The following is a 22,542-nucleotide window of genomic DNA, read 5'->3' on the forward strand; positions in this document are numbered from 1 at the left end:
GCTTCCCTTGGGGGCGGCCCTGGCACCGCGTGGGCTCCGGCCCGGGGAGCGGGCAGGGACAGATGGACACACGGAGGGACCGGTGACACCGGAGTGACCCGGGAGCCCGGCGTGACCGGCGGGGTCTGACGCGGAGGGGGCGCGGGGCTGGTAGCCATGGTGAGGGGGCGAGGGGCTGAGGGGAGGGTGAGGAGCTGAGGGGAGGGCGAGGGGCTGAGGAGGCCGTGGCGCTTTTCCCTCACCCCCGTGCCCACCTCTGACGGGGATAATCGGCCGCACTTGCCGCTTTTCGAGGGTCCCGTTCGACGCCTCCCGGTGTGAGGGGCGGGCTGGGGGCCGCCATCCCGAGGGTGCTGTGAGGGCCGGGCAGGCGAGGCCGTGTCACCCCCCCGGCTCCTCACGGAGCTCCGCTCCGGGCAGGGAAAGCAGCTCCGGCTGAGGGCGGCTGGCACCGGGCGCTGCGCTGCTGGAGCTCTGGGGACGGGGCCGTGCTTTCAGCGGCACAGCCGTGACCGGGGTGCTCCGTGTCCCCCAGGGCCCGTGAATGCTGCCGGCTGCGCTGCTCCTGCTCGCTGTGCTGCTGCTCGTTTGGGCCAAAATGTCCAACTCGCGGTGCGAGCAGGAGAAGGAGCCGGAGGAGAGCCCCGCGGGGCCGCCCCCCGCAGCCAGGCCCCCGGCGCGGCCGAGCCCCCCGGGCCAGCAGAGCCCCCCGGGCCAGCAGAGCCCCCCGGGCCGGCAGCCGCCGCCGCGGGCCGGGCGGGCGGGCGCGGAGCCGGAGCAGCTCGCCGTGTACAACCCCGCGGCGCTGCGCCGCCCGGCCCTCGCCAAGTTCGTGCTGGGCTCCTTCGACGACAACTCCTCCGATGATGAGCTGATGGCCACGGCCTTCAGGGTGGGCCGGCGGCGCAGCAGCCTGGCCGGGGTGGGGGGTACCGTCCCCGAGCCCCCCACGGTGAGCGCCCTTCTGGAGCCCGGCGCCGGCATCAGGTAGGGATGGCAACCCCCGATGGCCGGGCAGGGATGTCCCGGGCAGGGAGGGCGAGTGCTTTGTGGTGGGTGCATGGCTGTTGGTAAAATTGGGGTGCACACCTGCTGGTGCTCCTCGGAGCCACGAGGTGATGCCCCCAGTCCTGCTCCCTTTGAAGGGGGAGAGCCAGTGTCCTCAGCTGTGTGACAGCAGTGCCACTTGCATGAGTGTGGCAGGGGGTGCCCCCCAAATTCCCTGGTTTTGATGTGGGGCAGCTCCTTCCCTGCTGGCTGCGCTGGGCAGCTCCCATGGGAGCACAGCTGATATTCAGAAGAAACAACTTGGAAGCCAAATGCTGCTGCCTGCCTCCTCCAGCTGCTCTGCTCTGGCTAAAAATAACAAACCTTTGGCTGCAGGGATGTGTTGTGACACTCGACAGCCCGACGGTGGCTCTTGCCACGCTGGGTTTGAGGTGGTGCTGGCAGCAGTATCCCTGCTGCTGTTCCATCCTTCCACAAATAAGGAATTTCCTTATGTCCTGCCTGAGTCACATTGTAGAGATGGTTGGTGACCTTTGCAGGACAGGCTTTGCAAGGGGGTTTGGGGCTGGGGGAGGGCTCACTGGAGTGGCAGTCGGCTCTCTGGGGTGGCTCTGGGCTCAGTGACAGCCACCACATCCCGCCACAGGCCCAGCATGTCGGGGCTGAACCTGACGAAGAGGAGCCACAAGAAGATGGACCTGCAGCGGGATTTTTCCGTTGCCTCCCCAGCCGAGTTCGTGACCCGCTTTGGGGGCAACCGTGTCATCGAGAAGGTCTGTCCCCACACGCCCCTCTTGTGCCTAGCTAGGGGGTCACTGCTTTTTGCAGGGACATCTTTGAGCACTGCCCAAATGTCCTGTGTCAGCCAGGCTTGGAGCAGTGGCAGCCCAGAGCTGTTCATTCCATGCCTTCACTCACTCTCATGGGTTGGGAGAGGGAACCCCACGCAGCAGCTTTGCACAAACGATGGCCAAAATCCCATCCTTGGTTATCCCCAGTGCCAGACATCAGCGACGTTGCTGAGGAGTCTCACGCTCTGCTGGGATGTACAACCAGCTGTCGGAAAGCTCCTGATTAACACATCCCCCCTGCTTTGCTCCACACCCATCCCTTGCCCCTGCGCTGCTGTCCCTTGTGGTAGCAAGGACAGGGCTCACCCTGCCACCCCCTGTCCCTGTCCCCCCAGGTCCTCATCGCCAACAATGGCATCGCTGCTGTGAAGTGCATGCGCTCCATCCGCCGCTGGGCCTACGAGATGTTCCGCAATGAGCGCGCCATTCGCTTCGTGGTCATGGTCACCCCCGAGGACCTCAAGGCTAACGCAGGTAATTCCTGAAAATAGCCCAAAAAAGGGAGTTCCCTGCCTGGGGCTGAGCTGGGGCAGCCCTTTCCTGCCTGGCACGTGAGGGCTCTGCACAACCTGGAGTCACAGAGTTTACTCCCACACAGCCAAATCCAGGAGAAAATAGTTTTCCCCTGCTCCAGCCTCCTTGGGATGGAGGATTTGGGAAGTGGTGTCGCTCAGGGATCTGGCTCCCACCACTCCCCATGCTCTCTTGCAGAGTACATCAAGATGGCAGATCACTACGTGCCAGTCCCTGGAGGAACCAACAACAACAACTATGCCAACGTGGAGCTGATCGTGGACATTTCCAAACGGATCCCAGTCCAGGTAGTGGCCATTTGTGTGTCTCCCACCTCCTTACCAAGGGCAGTTCCTGGGCACCCCAAAAGGGAGTGATGTTCCTGTGTGCTGAGGAGCTGGGCACGGTGGGAGATGCCAGCACAGGGGTAACGCTCCCACTGCTGCTTCTCCTTGTGCCAGGCGGTGTGGGCTGGCTGGGGACACGCCTCAGAGAACCACAAGCTGCCAGAGCTGCTGCAGAAAAACGGGATAGCTTTCCTAGGTAAGGTCTCAGTGCTTCTCCGTGCTGGCTGTTGGGCTGGTGTGTGCACTCACAGTCACTGCCAGGGGCACTGCACTGGGAATGCCCCTTTGGTGCCTCTGGCATGCCCAACCCATGGAGTGGCAGACCTCAGGCTGGTTTCCTGGGGCAGGAATTCCCAGGATTCCCAGGAATCCTGCTGTTTTCTTGGTTTTCCCTGTAATGTTCAGGCTGATGCAGTGCTCACAGATGAACATTGGGTGGGACCAGACCTTGTGGGATTCCCAGCCTGAGCTCCCCTTGGAGAAGGGTTGAGCTTTGTCCTGAGCTGGGCAGTGGATTTGGGGGTGTTCCTGCATGCAGGAAGGCTGGTGGGGCTGACTCAGTGATGTGGGGATGGCCTGGTGGGTTTGGCACCCCCTCAGCCCTTCTCTCCCTCTGCGAAGGTCCCCCCAGTGATGCCATGTGGGCGCTGGGGGACAAAGTCGCCTCCACCATTGTGGCTCAGACCCTGGAGATCCCCACACTGCCGTGGAGTGGGAGTGGTGAGTGCCTCCTCACAGCCCCCACACCCTCCCTGCTCCCCCCTTCCCTCCTCTTTGCCTCTCCTTCCCCCCAAAACAAGCACCAGCACAGGGGTCCTTGGTCCATCTGGCCACACATGTTGGGGACCCCATTGCAGCAGCTGATTCAGGCAGGGGGATTTCGGAGATGGAGTGCATGGAAACAAGGGAAATGATGGAATCCTCAGCTCCCTGGGCACACCCAGCATGCCACCCCAGCTGTGCCACCCTGGTGGTGACCATTGCCCTGGCCGTATCTGCAGGTCTGGTGGCTCAGTGGTCTGAGGAGGACCAGAATCATCAGCAGGCCATCAGCATCCCCCTGGAGACGTACGCACAGGGCTGCGTGAAGGACGTGGAGGAAGGCCTGGAGGTAAAGCTGAGCCTGTAGGCAGCTGCTTATCTCTTGCCCACCATGATTCTTCCTCAGAGCCTGCCTGCCCTGGCCCTTCTGGCCTCCCAGCACACACCACAGTGACACAAGGCTGTGCCAGCAGCAGTTTGTCCCACTGAATGAATGTCACTTGGGATAATCCTGCTCAGGGATGCCTGGAGTTGTGTGGGCTGTCAGGGTGGTGTCACTACAGTCACCCCAGCCCTTGACCCTCTCAGGTGGCCATGAGGATCGGCTACCCCCTGATGATCAAGGCAGCAGAAGGTGGCGGGGGCAAAGGCATCCGAAAAGTGGAGGCAGCAGAGGAATTTAGTGCCTGTTTCCGGCAGGTGAGAGGTGCCTGGAACCCCCATCCCTGTTCCTGTTCCATCCCGGCAGGGTCCTGCTCCTACCCGGGGCACCTCCCACTTCCTGCCTCAACTCTGCCTCCATCCTGGGATGAATTTTGGGGCATTTGGATGGGGCAATTTTGGATGCCAGATCACGACTCTCTCCCCCGCCGCAGGTGCAGGCGGAGGCGCCGGGATCCCCCATTTTCCTGATGCAGCTGGCGCAGCACGCGCGGCACCTGGAGGTGCAGGTCCTGGCAGATGAGTACGGCAACGCCATCTCCCTCTTCAGCCGGGACTGCTCCATCCAGCGCCGCCACCAGAAGATCATTGAGGAGGCACCCGCCACCATCGCTGCCCCCGCTGTCACCGAGATGATGGAGAAGGTGGGTGGCCTGATCTAAGGGCAGCATGAGGTTTTAGTGGGAAACTGGACTGGGTTTATTGGGGTTTCGAGGAAGGGAGGGACCCCTGAGCTGAGCAGGACTCCCTGTCCAGGGTGGTTGGGTACAGGAACAGCCTCCCCAGGGAAGCAATCACAGCCCTAAGCCTGCCAGAATCCAGGGAGCGTTTGGACTTTCAGGCACGTGGTGGGGTTTTGGGGGTGTCCTCTGCAGGAGCAGAGGATGCCGATCCTGCGGGTCCCTCCCAAGCCAGGACTCCCCATGACTCCATGATCCAGGGGTTTCCCTGTCCCGCAGTGCGCTGTCCGCCTGGCCCAGATGGTTGGGTACGTCAGTGCAGGCACCGTGGAGTATCTGTACGGGGAGGACGGGAGCTTCCACTTCCTGGAGCTGAACCCCCGGCTGCAGGTGGAGCACCCGTGCACGGAGATGGTGGCGGACGTGAACCTCCCGGCTGCCCAGCTGCAGGTACCTGCACGCACGGCTCACTCCAGGGCAGTTAGAGGAGGCTGTTTGGGCATTTAGGGAGGAGCACTGGGCTGGAGCCTGGCAGAGGGAAGCTGCCCCATATCCCAGCATGGAGGGTGCAGGTGAAAGCAGTGTGGCAGCTTTCCTTCTACTCTGGCTTCCCACTGGGAGCTCTCCATCCAGGCTCTCTGTCGGTGTCTCCATGGCAGCTCAGGCCTTTGTCTCTCCTGCAGATTGCAATGGGCATCCCCTTGCACAGGATAAAAGACATCCGGGTGCTGTATGGGGAGAGCCCCTGGGGGGACACCCCCATCTGCTTCCACAGCCCCTCCAACCCCCCCGTGCCCAGGGGCCACGTCATTGCTGCCCGGATCACCAGCGAGAACCCCGAGGAGGTGAGCTGGGGGTCGGGGTGGGGACAAGGGGACTCTGCTACCTGTGGGGTTGAACTGGGCATGGTCCTCCCCAGCCAGACAATGTTCATGGGATCAGTGCAGTCCATGGTAGTTCCCCTTCCCTGTATTGCTGCACGAGTCTCAATCCTGCTTCCTCCATCTTTGCTGTTTTGGCTCAGGGTTTCAAGCCCAGCTCGGGGACGGTGCAGGAGCTGAACTTCCGCAGCAGCAAGAATGTCTGGGGGTACTTCAGCGTGGCAGCAGCCGGGGGGCTGCACGAATTTGCTGATTCCCAGTTTGGACACTGCTTCTCATGGGGAGAGAACCGGGAGGAGGCCACCTCGTGAGTGCGGCAGGATGAGTTGGAGGGTGTGTGGTGGTCCTTGGGAGGAGTCACAACTGGTGTGTGAGCTGGGAAAAGTGGTTTTTACCTGACAGGACCAGAACGGTGCTGCTGTGCTAAGCACCTGGGTGTCTGGCCAAAGCCAGAATTTTTTGGACTTTGGTGGTGCTACACTCCCAGTTCATCCACTGGATCCTCAAGGGCATGTTGAAGTCATCTCCTGAGCATTGCTTAGTGCCCATGAGCAGCGGTGTCCATTCAGGAGCTGAGCAGCAGTTTCATTCAAGGCTGTTTCATGGACAGGCTGGATGGGGCTTGGAACAAGAGAATTTTCAAGGTCCCTTCCAACCCAAACCATGCAGTGATTATAAAGGTGCTGGGAGCTCAGGAGCTCAACACCTCAGGAGCTTGTTGCCCTAGGTCCTGAAGCTCCCCAGTTCCCTCTGCTGAGAGCCAAGTGCCACCTTCCTGGTCATCAATGAAGAACTTTTCTCTCTAAAAGGAACATGGTGGTGGCCCTGAAGGAGCTGTCTATCCGTGGGGATTTCCGGACCACAGTGGAGTACCTGATCAAGCTGCTGGAGACAGAGAGCTTCCAGAACAACGAGATACACACGGGCTGGCTGGACCACCTGATCGCCGAGAAAGTGCAGGTGGGGGTGATGCCCTGGGGTCACCACTCCCCTTCCTTGGGGTAAGACCCAAACCCTGTTTTTGCCCCCACAGGCAGAGAAGCCAGACACGATGCTGGGGGTTGTCTGTGGTGCCCTGAACGTGGCAGATGCTGCTTTCAGAACGTCCATGACTGACTTCCTGCACACGCTGGAGAGGTGTGGAGTGGGGGCTGCCCGGGGGGGCTCAGTCATGTTGGAGGCACTTTCCACCAGATCAGGTTGCTCCAAGCCCCATCCAACCTGGCCTTGAGCAATTCCAGGATTGGAGCAGCCACAATGGAGGCCTGAGTGTTTTTCTTCTGGGACATCTTCCTTCCATTTTTGCTTTGCAAATTCAGTGACAGTAGCACTGTGACAGGCAGGGACAGGGGTATCTGGATCCTCAGCTATCACTTTGTCTGGACAGTAGGAAAGGCTTCCCATGGTTGGGAAAACAGCTTTCAAGGGGAAGTGGCTTGGCTGTGCAGTTTGCTTTTGTTGTTGAGTATCAAGGTTATTCTTTCAGCCTTGAAGGACTCCCAGGGCTCTCCCATGCACCTTATCTGAGTGTTTTCCCAGTGCCTGGCCTCCCTCCAGATCTGGCTGTGCATGGTGCTCATGTGGGTCACTTAAAGCTGACACTTGTCCCCTCTGGTCACCCTCGTGCCCTCCCACCAGGACTAGGAGCCCTGCTGACATGCCACACATTTGGAGGGGCTGGGAATGCCGTGGGGCCTGATCCTTCCATTGTGTTTCAGGGGCCAGGTGCTGCCAGCAGCCTCTCTGCTGAACATCGTTGATGTGGAGCTCCTCTATGAGGGTGTGAAGTACGTTCTGCAGGTGAGGGCAGGGCTGTGCTCCCCCCAAACCAGCCACAATGCTTCTCAAGGGGTCAGGGACATCCTCCTGTCCCAAGGGAGAAAAGTGAAATAAATACAAGGTTGTCCTTTAAAAATGGGCAACATAAAAATGAGGTTAATAACCTCATAACCTTAATAACCTTGTTTTAACCTGACATTTTCATACACCCTGTTGCCCTAAGTTTATTAAGGGACTTCATTTTCTTGCTTTTAAACCAAATTAATTTGACTTCATGCAAAACTCCTTACTCGTGATGAAAGTGGCAGGTGAGCCACGTGTTGCACCAGCTCTGGGCTGTGAGTTAAACCAACTCTGGGCTGTGAGTTGAGTTAAACCAGCTCTGGGCTGTGAGTTAAACCAGCTCTGGGCTGTGAGTTAAACCAACTCTGGGCTGTGAGTTAAACCAACTCTGGGCTGTGAGTTGAGTTAAACCAACTCTGGGCTGTGCGTTGAGTTAAACCAGCTCTGGGCTGTGAGTTAAACCAGCTCTGGGCTGTGAGTTAAACCAACTCTGGGCTGTGAGTTGAGTTAAACCAACTCTGGGCTGTGCGTTGAGTTAAACCAGCTCTGGGCTGTGAGTTAAACCAGCTCTGGGCTGTGAGTTAAACCAACTCTGGGCTGTGAGTTGAGTTAAACCAGCTCTGGGCTGTGAGTTAAACCAACTCTGGGCTGTGAGTTGAGTTAAACCAACTCTGGGCAGAGTTGAACAGCTCCTGGGTGCAGCCTGAGGTTGTGCCTCCTGCCTTCCCAGCACAGCCCCATCCCGTGGCAGCAGCCGTTGGGCTGAGCGTGGGGAGGTGCCCCCCCAGCCCCCAGCCTCGCTGTTCAGTGTGTTCCGGGGTTGCACTGAGGGTGTCCCCTGCCCGCAGGTGGCCCGCCAGTCGCTGACCACCTACGTGGTCATCATGAACCGCACGCACATCGAGATCGACGTGCACCGGCTCAACGACGGGGGGCTGCTGCTCTCCTACGACGGCTGCAGCTACACCACCTACATGAAAGAGGAGATCGACAGGTACCCCCTGCCAGGGCCCCCATGCCCCCCTCCCCGATGGCCACCAGCCGGCTGGTGACACCTTTCCCTCTCCCGTAGGTACCGGATCACCATCGGCAACAAAACGTGCACCTTCGAGAAGGAGAAGGACCCGACGGTGCTGCGCTCGCCCTGCGCGGGGAAGCTGCTGCAGTACATGGTGGAGGACGGCGGCCACGTGGACGAGGGGAAGGTTTATGCGGAGATCGAGGTGAGCTTTGCAGAAGAGCTGGAGGAGCGATATTCGGCAAAGACGGAACCCCGCAGCACTGCTGTGATGCTCGTGGGATGTGCAGCCCCCCGGGGCTGCTGGCTCGGTGACGGTGTCCCCTCCTCCCCAGGTGATGAAGATCATCATGACGCTGGCGGTGGAGGAGGCGGGGCAGCTGCACTACGTCAAGCGGCCGGGAGCGCTGCTGGAGGCCGGCTGTGTCATCGCCCGGCTCCAGCTCGATGATCCCTCCAAAGTGAAGCCTGTGAGTCTCCTAGGGGCTGCCATCCCCTCCTGCCAGCTCACAGTTGGCATCCTGGGAATGCTCCCTAGGGGACAAAATGGAGGAGCTGCCGTGATGCGGCATCACAGTGAAGGTCATGCCATGTCCTTGGGCTGTCTTTGGGTTCAAGTGCTGCTCCACGTGGATTGCTCTGCTTCCTCGATGTGCAGGAGCTCACATGCACTAAAAAAGTGCATTTATAGCACTAAAATCTCTAGTTTTTCCGTAATATTTTCATCATGAGACACTGACAGATCCACTATGCTCAATGTCAGTGCTTCCTCTGTATCTGACCCAAAGCAGGGGTTGTGCTGGCTCCTCTTGGGCAGCTGCAGCTCTTGGGAGCTCTGTTTCTGCCAACAACAGTTCAGCCCACCTCCCTCTGCCCTCTCCAGGCACAGCCATTCACAGGGGGGCTCCCAGTCCAGCAGACCCTCCCCATCACTGGTGAGAAGCAGCACCAGGTTCTCCGCAACGTGCTGGACAACCTGACCAACATCATGAATGGCTACTGCCTGCCCGAGCCCTACTTCAAGACCAAGGTGGGGATCAGGCACCAGGTGTTTCACCCAGTTGCCATGAGGGCAAGTCCAGCAGCACCAGCTTCTGCTCCCACAGGTGAAGGAATGGGTGGCACAGCTGATGAAGACCCTGCGGGACCCTGCCCTGCCCCTGCTGGAGCTGCAGGAGATCATGACGAGCATTTCGGGACGAATCCCGCTGGCCGTGGAGAAGTCCATCCGGAAGGTGATGGCGCAGTACGCCAGCAACATCACCTCCGTGCTCTGCCGCTTCCCCAGCCAGCAGGTGAGTGGCAAAGGGGGCCCACATCCTCTTCACTGGAGCCACTCGGGAGCTCCTGCCTCAATTTGTGCTGCCAAGATTTTATAACAAATGCAATGAGTGAGGGAAATATGTGAAGGTTTATATTTTCTATGCGTGTTTGGTTTTATATGTGTATTTGCTTCTATGTGTGCCTTTATTTTTTATATTCATTTGTCACTTTGCATTTTTCACTTTGTGGGGGGGAAAAAACAACAAGGGAAAGGCTCTGGGTGGAGTAAGCAAAGGGGGAGATGGCAGCCTCATGCCCCTGAGCCACCCTGGACCCTGTCCCCTCTCCCCACAGATTGCCAACGTGCTGGACACCCACGCAGCCACGCTGCAGAGGAAGGCTGAGCGGGAAGTCTTCTTCATGAACACACAGAGCCTGGTGCAGCTGGTGCAGAGGTGAGCCCCGTGCTGTCTGTGACCCCCCATGTCCCCACACGGCCACCTCCTCACAGCATGATGGGCTCTTTGCTGCCCAGGTACCGCAGCGGCATCCGGGGCTACATGAAGGCAGTGGTGCTGGACCTGCTCAGGCGCTATCTGCAAGTGGAGACGCAGTTCCAGCATGGTGAGGGCTAGGGGCTCTCTGGGGGAGCTGCAGGGCTCTCTGAAGGAGCTGCAGGGCTCACCAGACCCTGCCTCACAGCTCACTACGACAAGTGTGTCATCAGCCTGCGGGAGCAATGCAAACCCAACATGACCCCCGTGCTGGAGAGCATCTTCTCCCATGCCCAGGTGGCCAAGAAGAACCAGCTGGTGATCATGTTAATTGTGAGTACAACTTGTGCCTGAGACTCCAGGAGCAAAGGCTGGTGGCAGGGAAGAGTCAAGGCAGCTCTGCATTGCTTGAAGTGTCCATTCCTGCCTTGTTATTGCTTTATTTTAATTATCTTCTCTCTGTGGTGTTGTGTGACTATGCTTGGGTCAAAGAGAGCCCATTTTTGTGCCTTGAGTCTTGTCCCCTTTGGCTGCATGAGGCTGGGGTTTGGGATGAAGCCATCCCACATGGTGAGGAGCCTGAGCTGAGCCATGGTGGTTGTGACATTGCAGGACCAGCTGTGTGGCCGTGACCCCACGCTGACAGATGAGCTGACGACCATCCTCCACGAGCTGACACAGCTCAGCAAGACCGAGCACTCCAAAGTGGCGCTGAGAGCCCGGCAGGTCAGCCAGCACCATGCAGTGCCATCCCGTTCCTGTCCCCATCCCTGTCCCCCACGCTCCCAGCTCCTCTCTCCCCTGGCAGGTGCTCATTGCCTCTCACATGCCCTCCTACGAGCTGCGGCACAACCAGGTTGAGTCCATCTTCATCTCTGCTATCGACATGTACGGACATGAGTACTGCCCTGAGAACCTAAAGGTTGGGAATGATGTGTTTTTCCAGAGGGAATTCGGGTGGCTTCGGGGAGGGGGTCTGACTGCAAGTGCTTTAGTCTTAAAAACAGCTAAAAATCACTCAAAGCCTTGCTGTAGTGGCTGTGTGGAGCAGAGGAAGTGGTGCACCCCAGTGCTGCCAGTCCCTATCCATTGCTCCATGCTCCATTTAGCAGAGAACAGATGTGTGGATCCATGTCTGGCTCTTGTGGTTTCCCCATGGTGGGCTTAGTGTTCCACAGCTCCCTAGTAACCAGTCCTGCACAGCTCCACATTGAGGGCCCCTCTAAATGGAGCATGGAGGTTTCACTTCATCCTTGCCCTAAATTTTGCTTTCTTCCTGCAGAAACTGATCCTGTCAGAAACCTCCATCTTTGATGTGCTTCCCGTGTTCTTCTACCACACCAACAAGGTGGTGCGCATGGCAGCGCTGGAGGTGAGGCCTGGGGGGCACAGAGGGGGCCTGAGGGTGGCATGGGGGGCCCAGGGGTGGCAGAGGCAAGGTGGTTCCCCCTGTGTCCCCTCACAGGTGTACGTGCGGCGGGGGTACATCGCCTATGAGCTGCACAGCCTGCAGCACCAGCAGCTCTCTGATGGCACCTGCCTCGTGGAGTTCAAGTTCATGCTGCCCTCTTCCCACCCCAACAGGTACAGGGGTCCCTCCCACACACCTGTCCTGCTCCCCTGGACATGGTTCTTCTCACAAAGCTGCGGGGTTTGTGTCATCCCCTCTGTGCAAAGCGGGAGCTGTCACTGTGCTGTTCTGTTGCCAGTGGAGCAGGATGAGCCCTCTCCAGGTCAAGGCCCCTTGTGGGAGCTGTGTGATCCCACATGGTGCCTCCCCCAGAGCTGACACTTGCTCCCCATGGCAGGATATCCGTCCCTATCAGCATCTCCAACCCTGACCTGGCCCGGCACAGCACCGAGCTCTTCATGGACAGTGGCTTTTCCCCCACGAGCCAGAGGATGGGAGTCATGGTGGCCTTCCGCAGATTTGAGGACTTCACAAGGTGGGGGTGCAGGGACACGCCTGGCCGGTGTTTGTGCATTTTGGGTGCCATTGCAGTCAATGGAGAGCAAAATGGGGTGGAAGAGCCACAGCTGGGGGCAGCTGGGCAGTGCTAGAGGCAGCTCCCGTTCCCACCATAGCTGCAGACTGGGTATTCTCAGTACAACATTCACCTGTGGGGACATGAGGAGCATGGAGAAAGCTTGCACGTTAACGCAGCAGAGCTCAGAGCTGCATTTCATAAGCTGTGGATTTGCTGAGGGATGGTGGGGCCATTGTGCTGGTACCTGTGTCCCTGTCACACTGTCACAGTGGGTCCCTGGTGCTGTCCTTTCAGGCAGGGGGTGGGCACAATGTGCTGGCTTGTGACCCCATCCCTGCTGTTTGGGCAGGAACTTTGATGAAGTGATCTTGTGCTTTGCCAACTCCCCGTCGGACAGCGGGCTCCTCAGTGATGCACAGGCCACCACCTACGATGAGGAGGACACCAAGGTGGGCATGAAGCTGCTGTTGATACCCCCAGGTGGTGTTGGGACAGCACTGACGCTGCTGGCCGGGGTTGACTGTAGGTTTTTGTTGCCAGAACATCCGTGAGGAGCCAATCCACATCCTCAACATCGCACTCTGCTCGGCTGACCACATGGAAGACGAGAAGCTGGTGCCCATCTTCAGAGCCTTTGCCCAGTCCAAGGTTTGTTGCTGGGGCTGGACCCTCTTTTTGTAAACCCTGCAAGCCAGAACACTGTACCCAAGGCACTGCCTCCTCTCCATGCAGTGCACCCCAAAATGCTGCAGTTTAGGTTTTGTTTGCTCCCTCGGTAGAGAAGTTTAAGCTCTCTTAACTGGTGGCATCTTCTGTTTCTGTGTAGAAAAATATCCTCGTTGAACGGGGTCTCCGGAGAATCACATTCCTCATTGCCCAGCAGGTGAGTGCAACTGAGCCTCTGCCATCTATAAATACCTTACAGACACAGCACTGAGTGATGGATGGACCCACTGTGCTTCAGGAGCTGGGAATTAATTAATGAGCAATTCAATGAGTGATTCATCTCCTGTATCATCCTTTATGCTGCTCATGTTTCCAGTAACGTGATTCCTGCAGAGCCATTCCATAGCTTTAAGCTGCCTTTAGAAGCCCAGAGTGGTTTGGGTGGGAAGGGATCTTAAAGTTCATCCTGTTCCACTTCCTGCCATGGGGTGGAACTCTCCACTGTCCCAGGTTTCTCCAAGCCCTTTCCAACCTGGCCTGGGACACTTCCAGGGATGGGGCAGCCACAGCTTCTCTGGGCAGCCAAGGGCTCACCTCCCTCACAGGAAACAATTTCTTCCTAAAATCCGATCTAATCAATCCCTCCCAGCCCTTTTCCCTTTGGGGGAGAACAAAGCCTGCAAGGCTTTTTTCTTTTTAATGAAGAATCAGAAAAATCCTCTGCAGGCCAGGCCTATTCACGTTGACTCCTCTCTCCTTTTTGCTGCAGAGAGAATTCCCAAAGTTTTTCACGTTCAGGGCCAGAGATGAGGTAAGATCCTGTGGGAGCGGTGCTGGCGTGGCGCTGGCACGGCCCTGGCTCACGGCTGTGCCTGGCAGTTCGCAGAGGATCGGATCTACCGGCACCTGGAGCCGGCGCTCGCCTTCCAGCTGGAGCTGAGCCGCATGCGCAACTTCGACCTGACGGCCATCCCCTGTGCCAACCACAAGATGCACCTGTACCTGGGGGCTGCCAGGGTGCAGGCGGGCGCCGAGGCCACCGACTACCGCTTCTTCATCCGCGCCATCGTGCGCCACTCCGACCTCATCACCAAGGCAGGCTGGTGCCGGGGTGCCTGGGGACGCAGTGAGGGTGCAGAGGTGGCCTGGCCCCTGCTGAGCCACCTGCTCCATCACAGGAGGCTTCCTTCGAGTACCTGCAGAACGAGGGCGAGCGGCTGCTCCTGGAGGCCATGGATGAGCTGGAGGTGGCCTTCAACAACACCATTGTGCGCACTGACTGCAACCACATCTTCCTCAACTTCGTGCCCACTGTCATCATGGACCCGTCCAAGGTGTGTTTCTTGGAGTCCTGGTTCCTTTGTCCTGGAAAAGTTCCTCTGTCATCTCCTATGCTCAGGACCGCTGCACAGATGGGCAGCCACCCCCCACCATCTCTCCCTGTCCCCAGTGGAGAGGGTGGATATCAGCACCAGGCCAAACCAGGAGGCGTGGAGAGACAGAAGGGGCTCACCCAAAGCAAATCTGAAAGGGCTGTTTGGGGTGGACATGCGAGAGGGCTGCTCCAGCTGTGGCATCATGTGCTCAGTGCTGTCCCTGGGGTCACCAACCCCTCCATGTGCCATCCCCTGTGCAGATCGAGGAGTCGGTGCGCTCCATGGTGATGCGCTACGGCAGCCGCCTCTGGAAGCTGCGGGTGCTGCAGGCTGAGGTGAAGATCAACATCCGCCTGACACCCACTGCCACCGCCATCCCCATCCGCCTCTTCCTCACCAACGAGTCCGGATATTACCTGGACATCAGCCTCTACAAGGAAGTGAGGGACCCCAGCACCGGCAGCGTGAGTAACCCCAGCGGTGACTGCAGGAACCCAACCATGGCTGCCCGAGTGCTGCCAGCTCCAGCAGATCTCTGGGGGGGCTTCTGCAAAGCTCCTTGTGCACCCGCAGTGCTGGTCTGCCCAGAGCCCCCAGCCTTCCAACAGCATTCCCTCAGCTGGATTGGTTTCATCCCATCTGTCTGCATCCAGTTGGGTTCCTTGGGGTGGTGCTTTATTCAAAATGTGCTGAGCTTCATCCAGTTGGGTTCCTTGGGTTGATGCTGGTGTGGAGCTGGGCAGTTTTGAGTGCTGGAGGGGTGTCACGAGTACTGGCAGCACATCAGTGTGACAGTCCCCTCAGTAGTCAAAAATGGGTGGAAAATCACCTTGACCAAGCAGGGCTCAGGAGTACTCCAGAAGAACAGTCACCGTGACATCCAGGGAAGGCAACCAAGTTTTGGTTTTGTTCTCTTTTCCAGATCATGTTCCAGTCATATGGGGACAAGCACGGGCCGCAGCACGGGATGCTCATCAACACCCCCTATGTCACCAAGGACCTGCTTCAGGCCAAGCGGTTCCAGGCACAGTCCTTGGGCACCACCTACGTGTACGACTTCCCAGAGATGTTCAGGCAGGTGAGTCTGGCTGAGCAGAAAGTGGCTCCAAATTACTGCATTTGCACTTCATGCCCACCCTCCCTAAATATTCCCACCTGAGGAAAAGGTCCCTCTCCTCAGGCTGTCGAATGAGAAAACAGAAGGAGCCCAAGCCCCAACATTTTTGGTTATATGAAACATTTCTAAACCAATTCCTAGTCTTGGAATTCCTGAAACTAGATGGTCCTTAAGGTCTCTTCCAAGCCAAACCATTCCAAGCAACGTGCTGTGTCTTCACAGGCTCTCTTCAAGCTGTGGGGCTCCTCGGACCTGTATCCCAAAGACATCTTGACCTACACTGAGCTGGTCCTGGACTCTCAGGGGCACCTCGTGCAGATGAACAGGGTCCCTGGAGGGAACGAGGTAGCAGGGAATGATTTGGAATTGGGCAGAGGAAACAGGTGGGAATGTCTGATAGCTTAGTCTGGCTGTGTTTAAAGCTTTGGAGATGCTCCTCAACCATTTGTCTCAGCCCCTGAGTCTCTTGGACATGGCACTCAGTGCTCTGGTCTAGTTGACAATGTGGTGATTGGTCAAACATTGGCCTCAATGATCTTGGAGACCTTTTCCAACCTAGTTAATTCTGTGATTCTGTAAATTATTCTGGGACTCTGTGATTCTCTGGAGGATTCTTCCCTGTAACCTTGTGCTGTTTTGAGGCAGGTGGGGATGGTTGCTTTCAAAATGAAGCTGAAGACCCCCGAGTACCCCAAAGGCCGGGACATTGTGCTCATCTGCAACGACATCACACACAAGATTGGCTCCTTTGGGCCTGAGGAGGACCTGGTGTTCCTGAGGGCCTCGGAGCTGGCGCGAGCCGAGGGCATCCCCCGCATCTACATCGCCGCCAACAGCGGCGCCCGCATCGGCTTCGCTGACGAGATCAAGCACATGTTCCAGGTGGCCTGGGTGGACCCAGCTGAGCCCTACAAGGTGTGTGGGCACTTCCCCTCCTGCAGCACAGGAGAAAACAGAGGGTTTAGCTGGGGAAGGGATGACCAGAGCTAAACTGGGATGTCAAATTGTGGGATTAGAACAGGGGTGAGGCCACACCTGCAACCAGCACCATGGGGATGGTTCCTTTGGCTTCTCCCAGGTGGTGGAGGTGAAGGTGCCAGTGCTGGCATGGCTGCTCTCTCCAGCTCTGGTCCCTGAGCTGCTGCACAGCATGGTTTGGGATGGGTTTGGGAAAGGGCCATGTCCCACATGTGCATGTGTGTGGGGGGCTCCACAAGTCATCCTTTTCTTTCTTTGCAGGGGTTCAGGTACCTGTACCTCACTCCCCAGGACTACACGAGGATCAGCACCATGAACTCGGTGCGCTGTGAGCACGTGGAGGAAGGTGGAGAGTCCAGGTGAGTCCCATATCCCATGAGACACACGGAGCCACCCCAAGCTCTGCCCTACATCCCACCAGGATGCAGCTCCTACCTCAGCATCCTGCCAGGCACATCATGCAGATGAGTGCTTCCCACACCACAGCTCCACTTTCCCTGCAGGTATGTCCTGCTGGACATCATTGGGAAGGACAATGGATTTGGGGTGGAAAACCTGAGAGCTGCTGGTACCATTGCTGGGGAGTCCTCCCGTGCCTATGATGAAATAGTGACCATCAGCATGGTACAGTGGGGCCCTTCCCCTCTCTGCTCCTCCCCTCTCCCCTGCTGGCTCTTAAAGTCACCATGGGAGGGGTAGCAGGATGCAACGAGGAGGCTGAGCCCTTCACAGCATCCTTCTCCAGGTGCTCATGGTCTGTGCTGCAGGCCCAGTGACCCCACGTGTCCCTTTGTGTGTGCCCAGGTGACCTGTCGTGCCATCGGGATCGGTGCCTACCTGGTGAGGCTGGGCCAGCGAGTCATCCAGGTGGAGAACTCCCACATCATCCTCACGGGTGTCACGGCTCTCAACAAGGTACCAGGCTCTGGCTGCATGTCCTCCATGGCACTGTCCTTCTCACCACTACCTGTGTGGGCTCCTTCCCTGTCCCATGGAACATCAGCCTGGACAGAGGTGGAAATCCAGCCTCAAGCCCAGAGGGAATTTGCCTGTGCAGAGATTTGTCAAACAGAGCAAGGGAGCGGCTCCTGTGTCATCAGAGCCCCATGTGTGTTTCCCTTGGGAACTCTGTCTAGGTGCTGGGACGGGAGGTTTACACATCCAACAACCAGCTGGGAGGAGTGCAGATCATGCACAACAACGGCGTTTCCCATGTCACTGTCCCAGATGACTTTGAGGGGGTCTACACCATCCTGCAGTGGCTCTCATACATACCCAAGGTAGGAGGGTGCTGCAGCGTGGAGGTGGGGGATGTCACCCATACCTGGCTGGTGACCTGCCCTTGGGGTCTTCCTTACAGGATAACCAGAGCCCAGTGCCTGTCACTGCCATAAGTGACCCTGTTGAAAGAGAAATTGATTTTGTCCCTTCCAAAGTCCCCTATGACCCCAGGTGGATGCTGGCAGGGAGACCCCATCCAAGTAAGTGAGAGCAACCCAAGGCCTGTGCAGCACTGCTCCCAAATGCATCCTGTATGTGCAGAAGATGCTCTTAGCTGTGGGTTGGTGCTCAGGAGCCCTTCAGTGCTTGCCCTTGCACCACTCCATGTTTTCCTGTGCTCTGCAGCTCTCAAAGGGACCTGGCAGAGCGGCTTCTTCGACCAGGGCAGCTTCATGGAGATCATGAAGCCGTGGGCTCAGACCGTTGTGGTTGGCAGAGCGAGGTACGAGGTACTGCTGGGAGCAGGGAATGGAGCTGGGGTCCTGCATGTGTGGCCCATCACCTCCAAGCCCTGGCTGTGGCACTGCTTTTGGGATGGTGGAGAGGGAGCAGCTGTCTGGTGGGGCTGGGGTGGAGGGGAGCTGGCCTTGCTGAGCCCAGCCTGCCCTGCCATAGACTGGGAGGTCTCCCCGTGGGCGTCATCGCTGTTGAGACCCGCACCGTGGAGGTGACAATACCCGCTGACCCTGCCAACCTGGACTCAGAGGCAAAGGTGAGTGGGTACAGCTGGGGCCAGGTGGCATCTGAGAGGAGGCTGGAGGGAAGGGAGGAGGAATAGCTCAGCATGATCCTTGGGCATGTCTTGATTTTCCTTAATTCAGGTGAAATCAAGGGTGCTGGGGCAGTTTGTTTTCTTCCTGCTGTTTCATGCGGCATGCCAGGAAGAACTGGTGCAGTCTCAGCTGATCACTGTGTTTTCCAGATAATCCAGCAGGCTGGACAGGTCTGGTTCCCCGACTCTGCTTTTAAAACAGCCCAGGCCATTCGGGACTTCAACCGGGAACACCTCCCGCTGATGATCTTTGCCAACTGGAGAGGCTTCTCCAGCGGCATGAAAGGTACCTGTGCTTGGGATGCCCACATTCCCATGATGTGACAAACCTCTGTCACCCCTGCCCCCCCCACAGGGTCAGGGGATGGCCCAGCCTACCAGGGTATGCACCACTCTGGCATGTGGGGTTGGGTTGGGCTGGGGAGGTCATGGGGTCCCAGGGGTTGGTGGCTTCGTGCTGGCTGGTTTTGCAGGGTGCTTTGTCTCTCCAATAGAGAAGGTGGCTTTGAGCAGCTGGGAGGAGGCTGGGGCAGTGACAACTGGGACACCCAGCCCCTGAGTCCCTTTGGCTTTCAGACATGTACGACCAGATGCTGAAGTTTGGCGCCTTCATCGTGGACAGCCTGCGGGACTTCAAGCAGCCTGTCCTGGTGTACATCCCCCCTCACGCGGAGCTGCGCGGCGGCTCCTGGGTGGTCATCGACTCCACCATCAACCCCCTGCACGTGGAGCTCTACGCCGACAAGGAGAGCAGGTCAGCATCCTGAGCACCTGTGTGTGTCATCTAAAATACCTGTGTGTGTCAGCTGCCGAGGATTTATTCTCCCATGCACACCAGTCCTTGCTTTACCAAACTTCCCTTCCAGGGGAGGCATTTTGGAGCCTGGAGGAACAGTGGAGATCAAGTTCAGAAAGAAGGATTTGGTGAAGACCATGAGAAGGATCGATACAGTCTATGCCAAGCTTGTTGAACAACTGGGTAAGGAAAGGGAGTTTTGGGTTGTGGACATCAGTAGTGGTAAGTTCAACATAAAGCTCAAGCACTTTGATGGCAACCACCAGGAGTCCTTTAGTGTCCTTCTGGGAAAACTCTTTATGTGTTTTCTGTTGGTGGAGCTGAGAGGATGTGGTGGTACTTTAGAACACCTGTATCTCCTGGAGGCTCTGTCAATGGGTTAAATGGGGCTGGGGTCTTCTCCCATGCTTTGAGATGAAGGATGGCCGTGGCCATGTTGTATTGGTTCCTGATGCATTGGGAGCTCCTTGCCCCCGTGTCCCTCCAGCCTGCTACAACCTGGTCTCACAAAGTCCTTGCAAATGCCATCTCCCCTCTCACTGAGTGTGGTGTGACCTCTTTGTGGCCATGTGTGGCTCTGGTGTCAGCGTGCCAAGGAGAGGGCCGTGGCACTGGGCGTGGTGGCTGATGTGGGAGCACCGAGGGGACGCCCTGGTGGCATCACCGGGGGCGCTGCTCAACCCGCTGTGTCCCACAGGGACCCCCGAGCTGTCGGAGGCGCAGCGCAAGCAGCTGGAGAAGCAGCTGAAGGCGCGGGAGGAGCTGCTGCTGCCCGTGTACCACCAGGTGGCCGTGCGCTTCGCAGACCTGCACGACACCCCGGGCCGCATGCAGGAGAAAGGGGTCATCACGGTGAGCCGGGCACGGGGAGGGGCTCTGAGGTGACAGGCAAAGGTGGGGGGGGATGTCCCTTCCCTGTGACATCCCTGCCCTCTGCCCTCCATCCCGCCGGAGCTGGGAGCCAGCAGCCGCCGGCAAACCCGGGCTGTGCTCCGGTTTCCGCAGGACATCCTGGAGTGGAAGAGCGCCCGCTCCTTCCTCTACTGGCGGCTGCGGCGGCTGCTGCTGGAGGAGATGGTGAAGGGGGAGGTGCTGAAGGCCAACAGCGAGCTCAGCCACATCCACATCCAGTCCATGCTGCGGCGCTGGTTCATGGAGACGGAAGGAGCTGAGAAGGTACCCCCAGCCCCGGCTTCCTGAGGCACCTCTACAGCCAGGGCATCCCGAGGGATCTCACCTCGCTCTCCCACTATTCAGAGGTTTCAGTGGTGTTTCAGTGTGTGATGGGAATGTGTGAGGATGGGCAGTGAAGCAGCCCTGGGCTGGGGCTGGCTCTTCAAATCAGGTGACTCCAGCTGGGTGCTGGTGCTCAGCGATGGCAAAGTGATTCCCAAATAAATATTTTCTATCATGCCAGGGCTTCCCAGGCAAAAGTGGGGTTTTTAGCATTTGAGCTGCTCTCAAATGACACACACGTTACTGTGCCTGCCTCAGGAAGCAGGACATGCAAAGGAGCCATGTTTTACCTTTTTGCTTTTTAAATGGTTTGCAAATAGGTGCAGGACAGGGAAGAAAAATCTCATGGCCTGGATTTGAGGCTCCAGGAGGAAGGAGGGGGCTCGGGCTCTGCAGACAGCAGGACCTCTTGCCCACAATGCTGGTTTCTCCAGGGATACCTCTGGGACAACAACCAGGTGGTGGTGGAGTGGCTGGAGAAGCACATGCAGGAGGAAGACAGCAGCCAGTCAGCCATCAGGGAGAACATCAAGTACCTGAAGCGTGACTACATCCTCAAGCACATCCGGAGGTGAGTGCCTGTGGGAGCTGGGATGAGAAGGGGGATCCCTGGGGTGGGAACAGCATGGGGTGGAGACCAGGCAGTTCTCACTTTAGCCTCTCAGTAAACTTCTCTCTGCCCTGTGCCTTGCAGCTTGCTCCAGGCCAACCCCGAGCTGACCATGGACTGCATCGTGCAGATGGCTCAGCACATCACCGGGCCACAGAAGGCCCAGGTCGCCCATCTCCTGTCCAGGGTGGACACTGATGATCCCTCCTGAGCTGGGCAATCACCACGGGGTAGGAGAAGCACCAGGACACAGCCAGACCTCACCTGGTTCCTCAGCCCTTGAACTGAAGCCTTGGACTCTTGCTCATGTGCCTAAATAAAGGACACCAGTGCTTTTAAGTATTTTAAGCCATGGAGATGGTCTTGCCATCCATGCAGAGTCCCCTCTGGCACTGGGGGTGCTGCCAGAGGGGCAGCTTGGCAGAAGATGAACTTGTCTCAAGCCAAGCCTGGAATCTGGACCTGGTGCAGAACTTGGTTTTAAAAAGAATCCAAAATATTTTCCTGTTTTAGTTGCCAGCCCTGGCCTTGGTCTTTTGAGCAAGCACCAGGTCAGACAGGTCTCATGAGACTGGACAGAGCTGGAGGCACAGACCCCCTGGCCAGGGCCAGTGTCTGGCTGGCTGGGTTCAAGCTGACCAGGCACCAAGACCAGGAAATGAGAAGCAGCCTCCAAGTGATGCTTTATAAACTCTGAGGAGCAATTTCTGTCATCCTTCCCCTCGCTGGGGGGCAAAGAGTAGATGTGGCCATGGGTAGCTGATGGCCCAGGAAAGACCTCAGTGAGCTAATCTGGGAGCTGCTCCCATGGGAATGTCCAAGGATCCAGCAGGCTTTGGCTGACCTGGCTGTGCCTCTCGCCCATCTTGTGTCTTTTCTGGTTCCTGCAGAGCATGGACAGGAGGGAGGATGGCTCCAGGTGCTCCTGCCCCAGTGACTTGGAAGCAGCAGAGCCAGGGGGAGCTGTCACCTGCTGGGACCTGTACCCTGCTGCTCAGGTAGCCTTTGATCATCTTGGTCATGGAGGGGAAATTTGAAGTTTTCCAGTGCCTCTGGCTGTGTCATTTCCCCAGCACAGATTTACCTTGGGCTCAAAAGGAGGAGGTGGGATGGCAATGGAAGGTGGGACCTGGCTCACGTGCAGTGCTGGTATTGCCCTGGGGTGAAGGTGTTGGACACCTCCTGGGGCTGGGCAGGAGGATCCCACAGTCTGTGGGAAATCTCCCTGTCCTGGGGTGGGGATGGGAAAGGTCTTGTGAGTCACTTCCTGGCTGGAAGGTGTCACTGCTGACAGGTAATAAAGTGAGCTCATCTCCCAGGGAACTCCCTGACCTCTGTGTCTTCTGTCATTGTCCTGAGCAGCCCTGGTGTCTCTGGCACTGGGCAGCCCCTTTTCGGTGGCACAGGACCTCTTTGGGGTGGGGCAGCTCTGAGCATCCTTCCTACCAGCCCCCGTTCCCACTCCAGAGCCCTTCCAGGCATTTTAGAGGGTTTCAGGAACAGGGTGACACCACAGAGGAAGAACTCTTAGAGTAAATACCTGTAAACTCTTAGAGTAAATACCTGTAAACTCTTTCAGTAAATACCTGTAAACTCTTTCAGTAAATACCTGTAAATTCTTA

The 22,542-nt window shown here is 57.7% G+C and overlaps 1 protein-coding gene across 1 annotated transcript; it reads left to right on the top strand.

The window, feature by feature from the left end:
- Positions 1-25: 25 nt before the first annotated feature.
- Positions 26-22,231, top strand: ACACB (acetyl-CoA carboxylase beta). Its single transcript, XM_053959327.1, has 53 exons — positions 26-159; positions 536-987; positions 1,655-1,781; positions 2,195-2,333; positions 2,571-2,680; positions 2,834-2,915; positions 3,341-3,439; positions 3,721-3,830; positions 4,070-4,180; positions 4,357-4,566; positions 4,882-5,052; positions 5,286-5,447; positions 5,627-5,790; positions 6,293-6,443; positions 6,517-6,620; positions 7,202-7,283; positions 8,174-8,319; positions 8,398-8,548; positions 8,679-8,813; positions 9,227-9,373; positions 9,450-9,638; positions 9,961-10,061; positions 10,142-10,230; positions 10,309-10,433; positions 10,713-10,826; positions 10,909-11,022; positions 11,383-11,472; positions 11,566-11,684; positions 11,909-12,046; positions 12,438-12,537; positions 12,629-12,736; positions 12,915-12,971; positions 13,524-13,565; positions 13,634-13,849; positions 13,933-14,088; positions 14,391-14,594; positions 15,053-15,208; positions 15,470-15,592; positions 15,893-16,162; positions 16,487-16,584; positions 16,729-16,849; positions 17,030-17,140; positions 17,362-17,505; positions 17,586-17,706; positions 17,852-17,948; positions 18,122-18,218; positions 18,429-18,564; positions 18,855-19,032; positions 19,145-19,257; positions 19,772-19,926; positions 20,080-20,250; positions 20,745-20,881; positions 21,005-22,231. The coding sequence occupies exons 2-53, from the start codon at positions 545-547 to the stop codon at positions 21,129-21,131; spliced, it is 7,161 nt and encodes a 2,386-aa protein (XP_053815302.1). The 5' UTR covers positions 26-159; positions 536-544; the 3' UTR covers positions 21,132-22,231.
- Positions 22,232-22,542: the final 311 nt, after the last annotated feature.

This window comes from Vidua chalybeata, chromosome 18 (assembly GCF_026979565.1).
Source record: "Vidua chalybeata isolate OUT-0048 chromosome 18, bVidCha1 merged haplotype, whole genome shotgun sequence".
NCBI classification, from domain to species: Eukaryota; Metazoa; Chordata; class Aves; order Passeriformes; family Viduidae; genus Vidua; species Vidua chalybeata.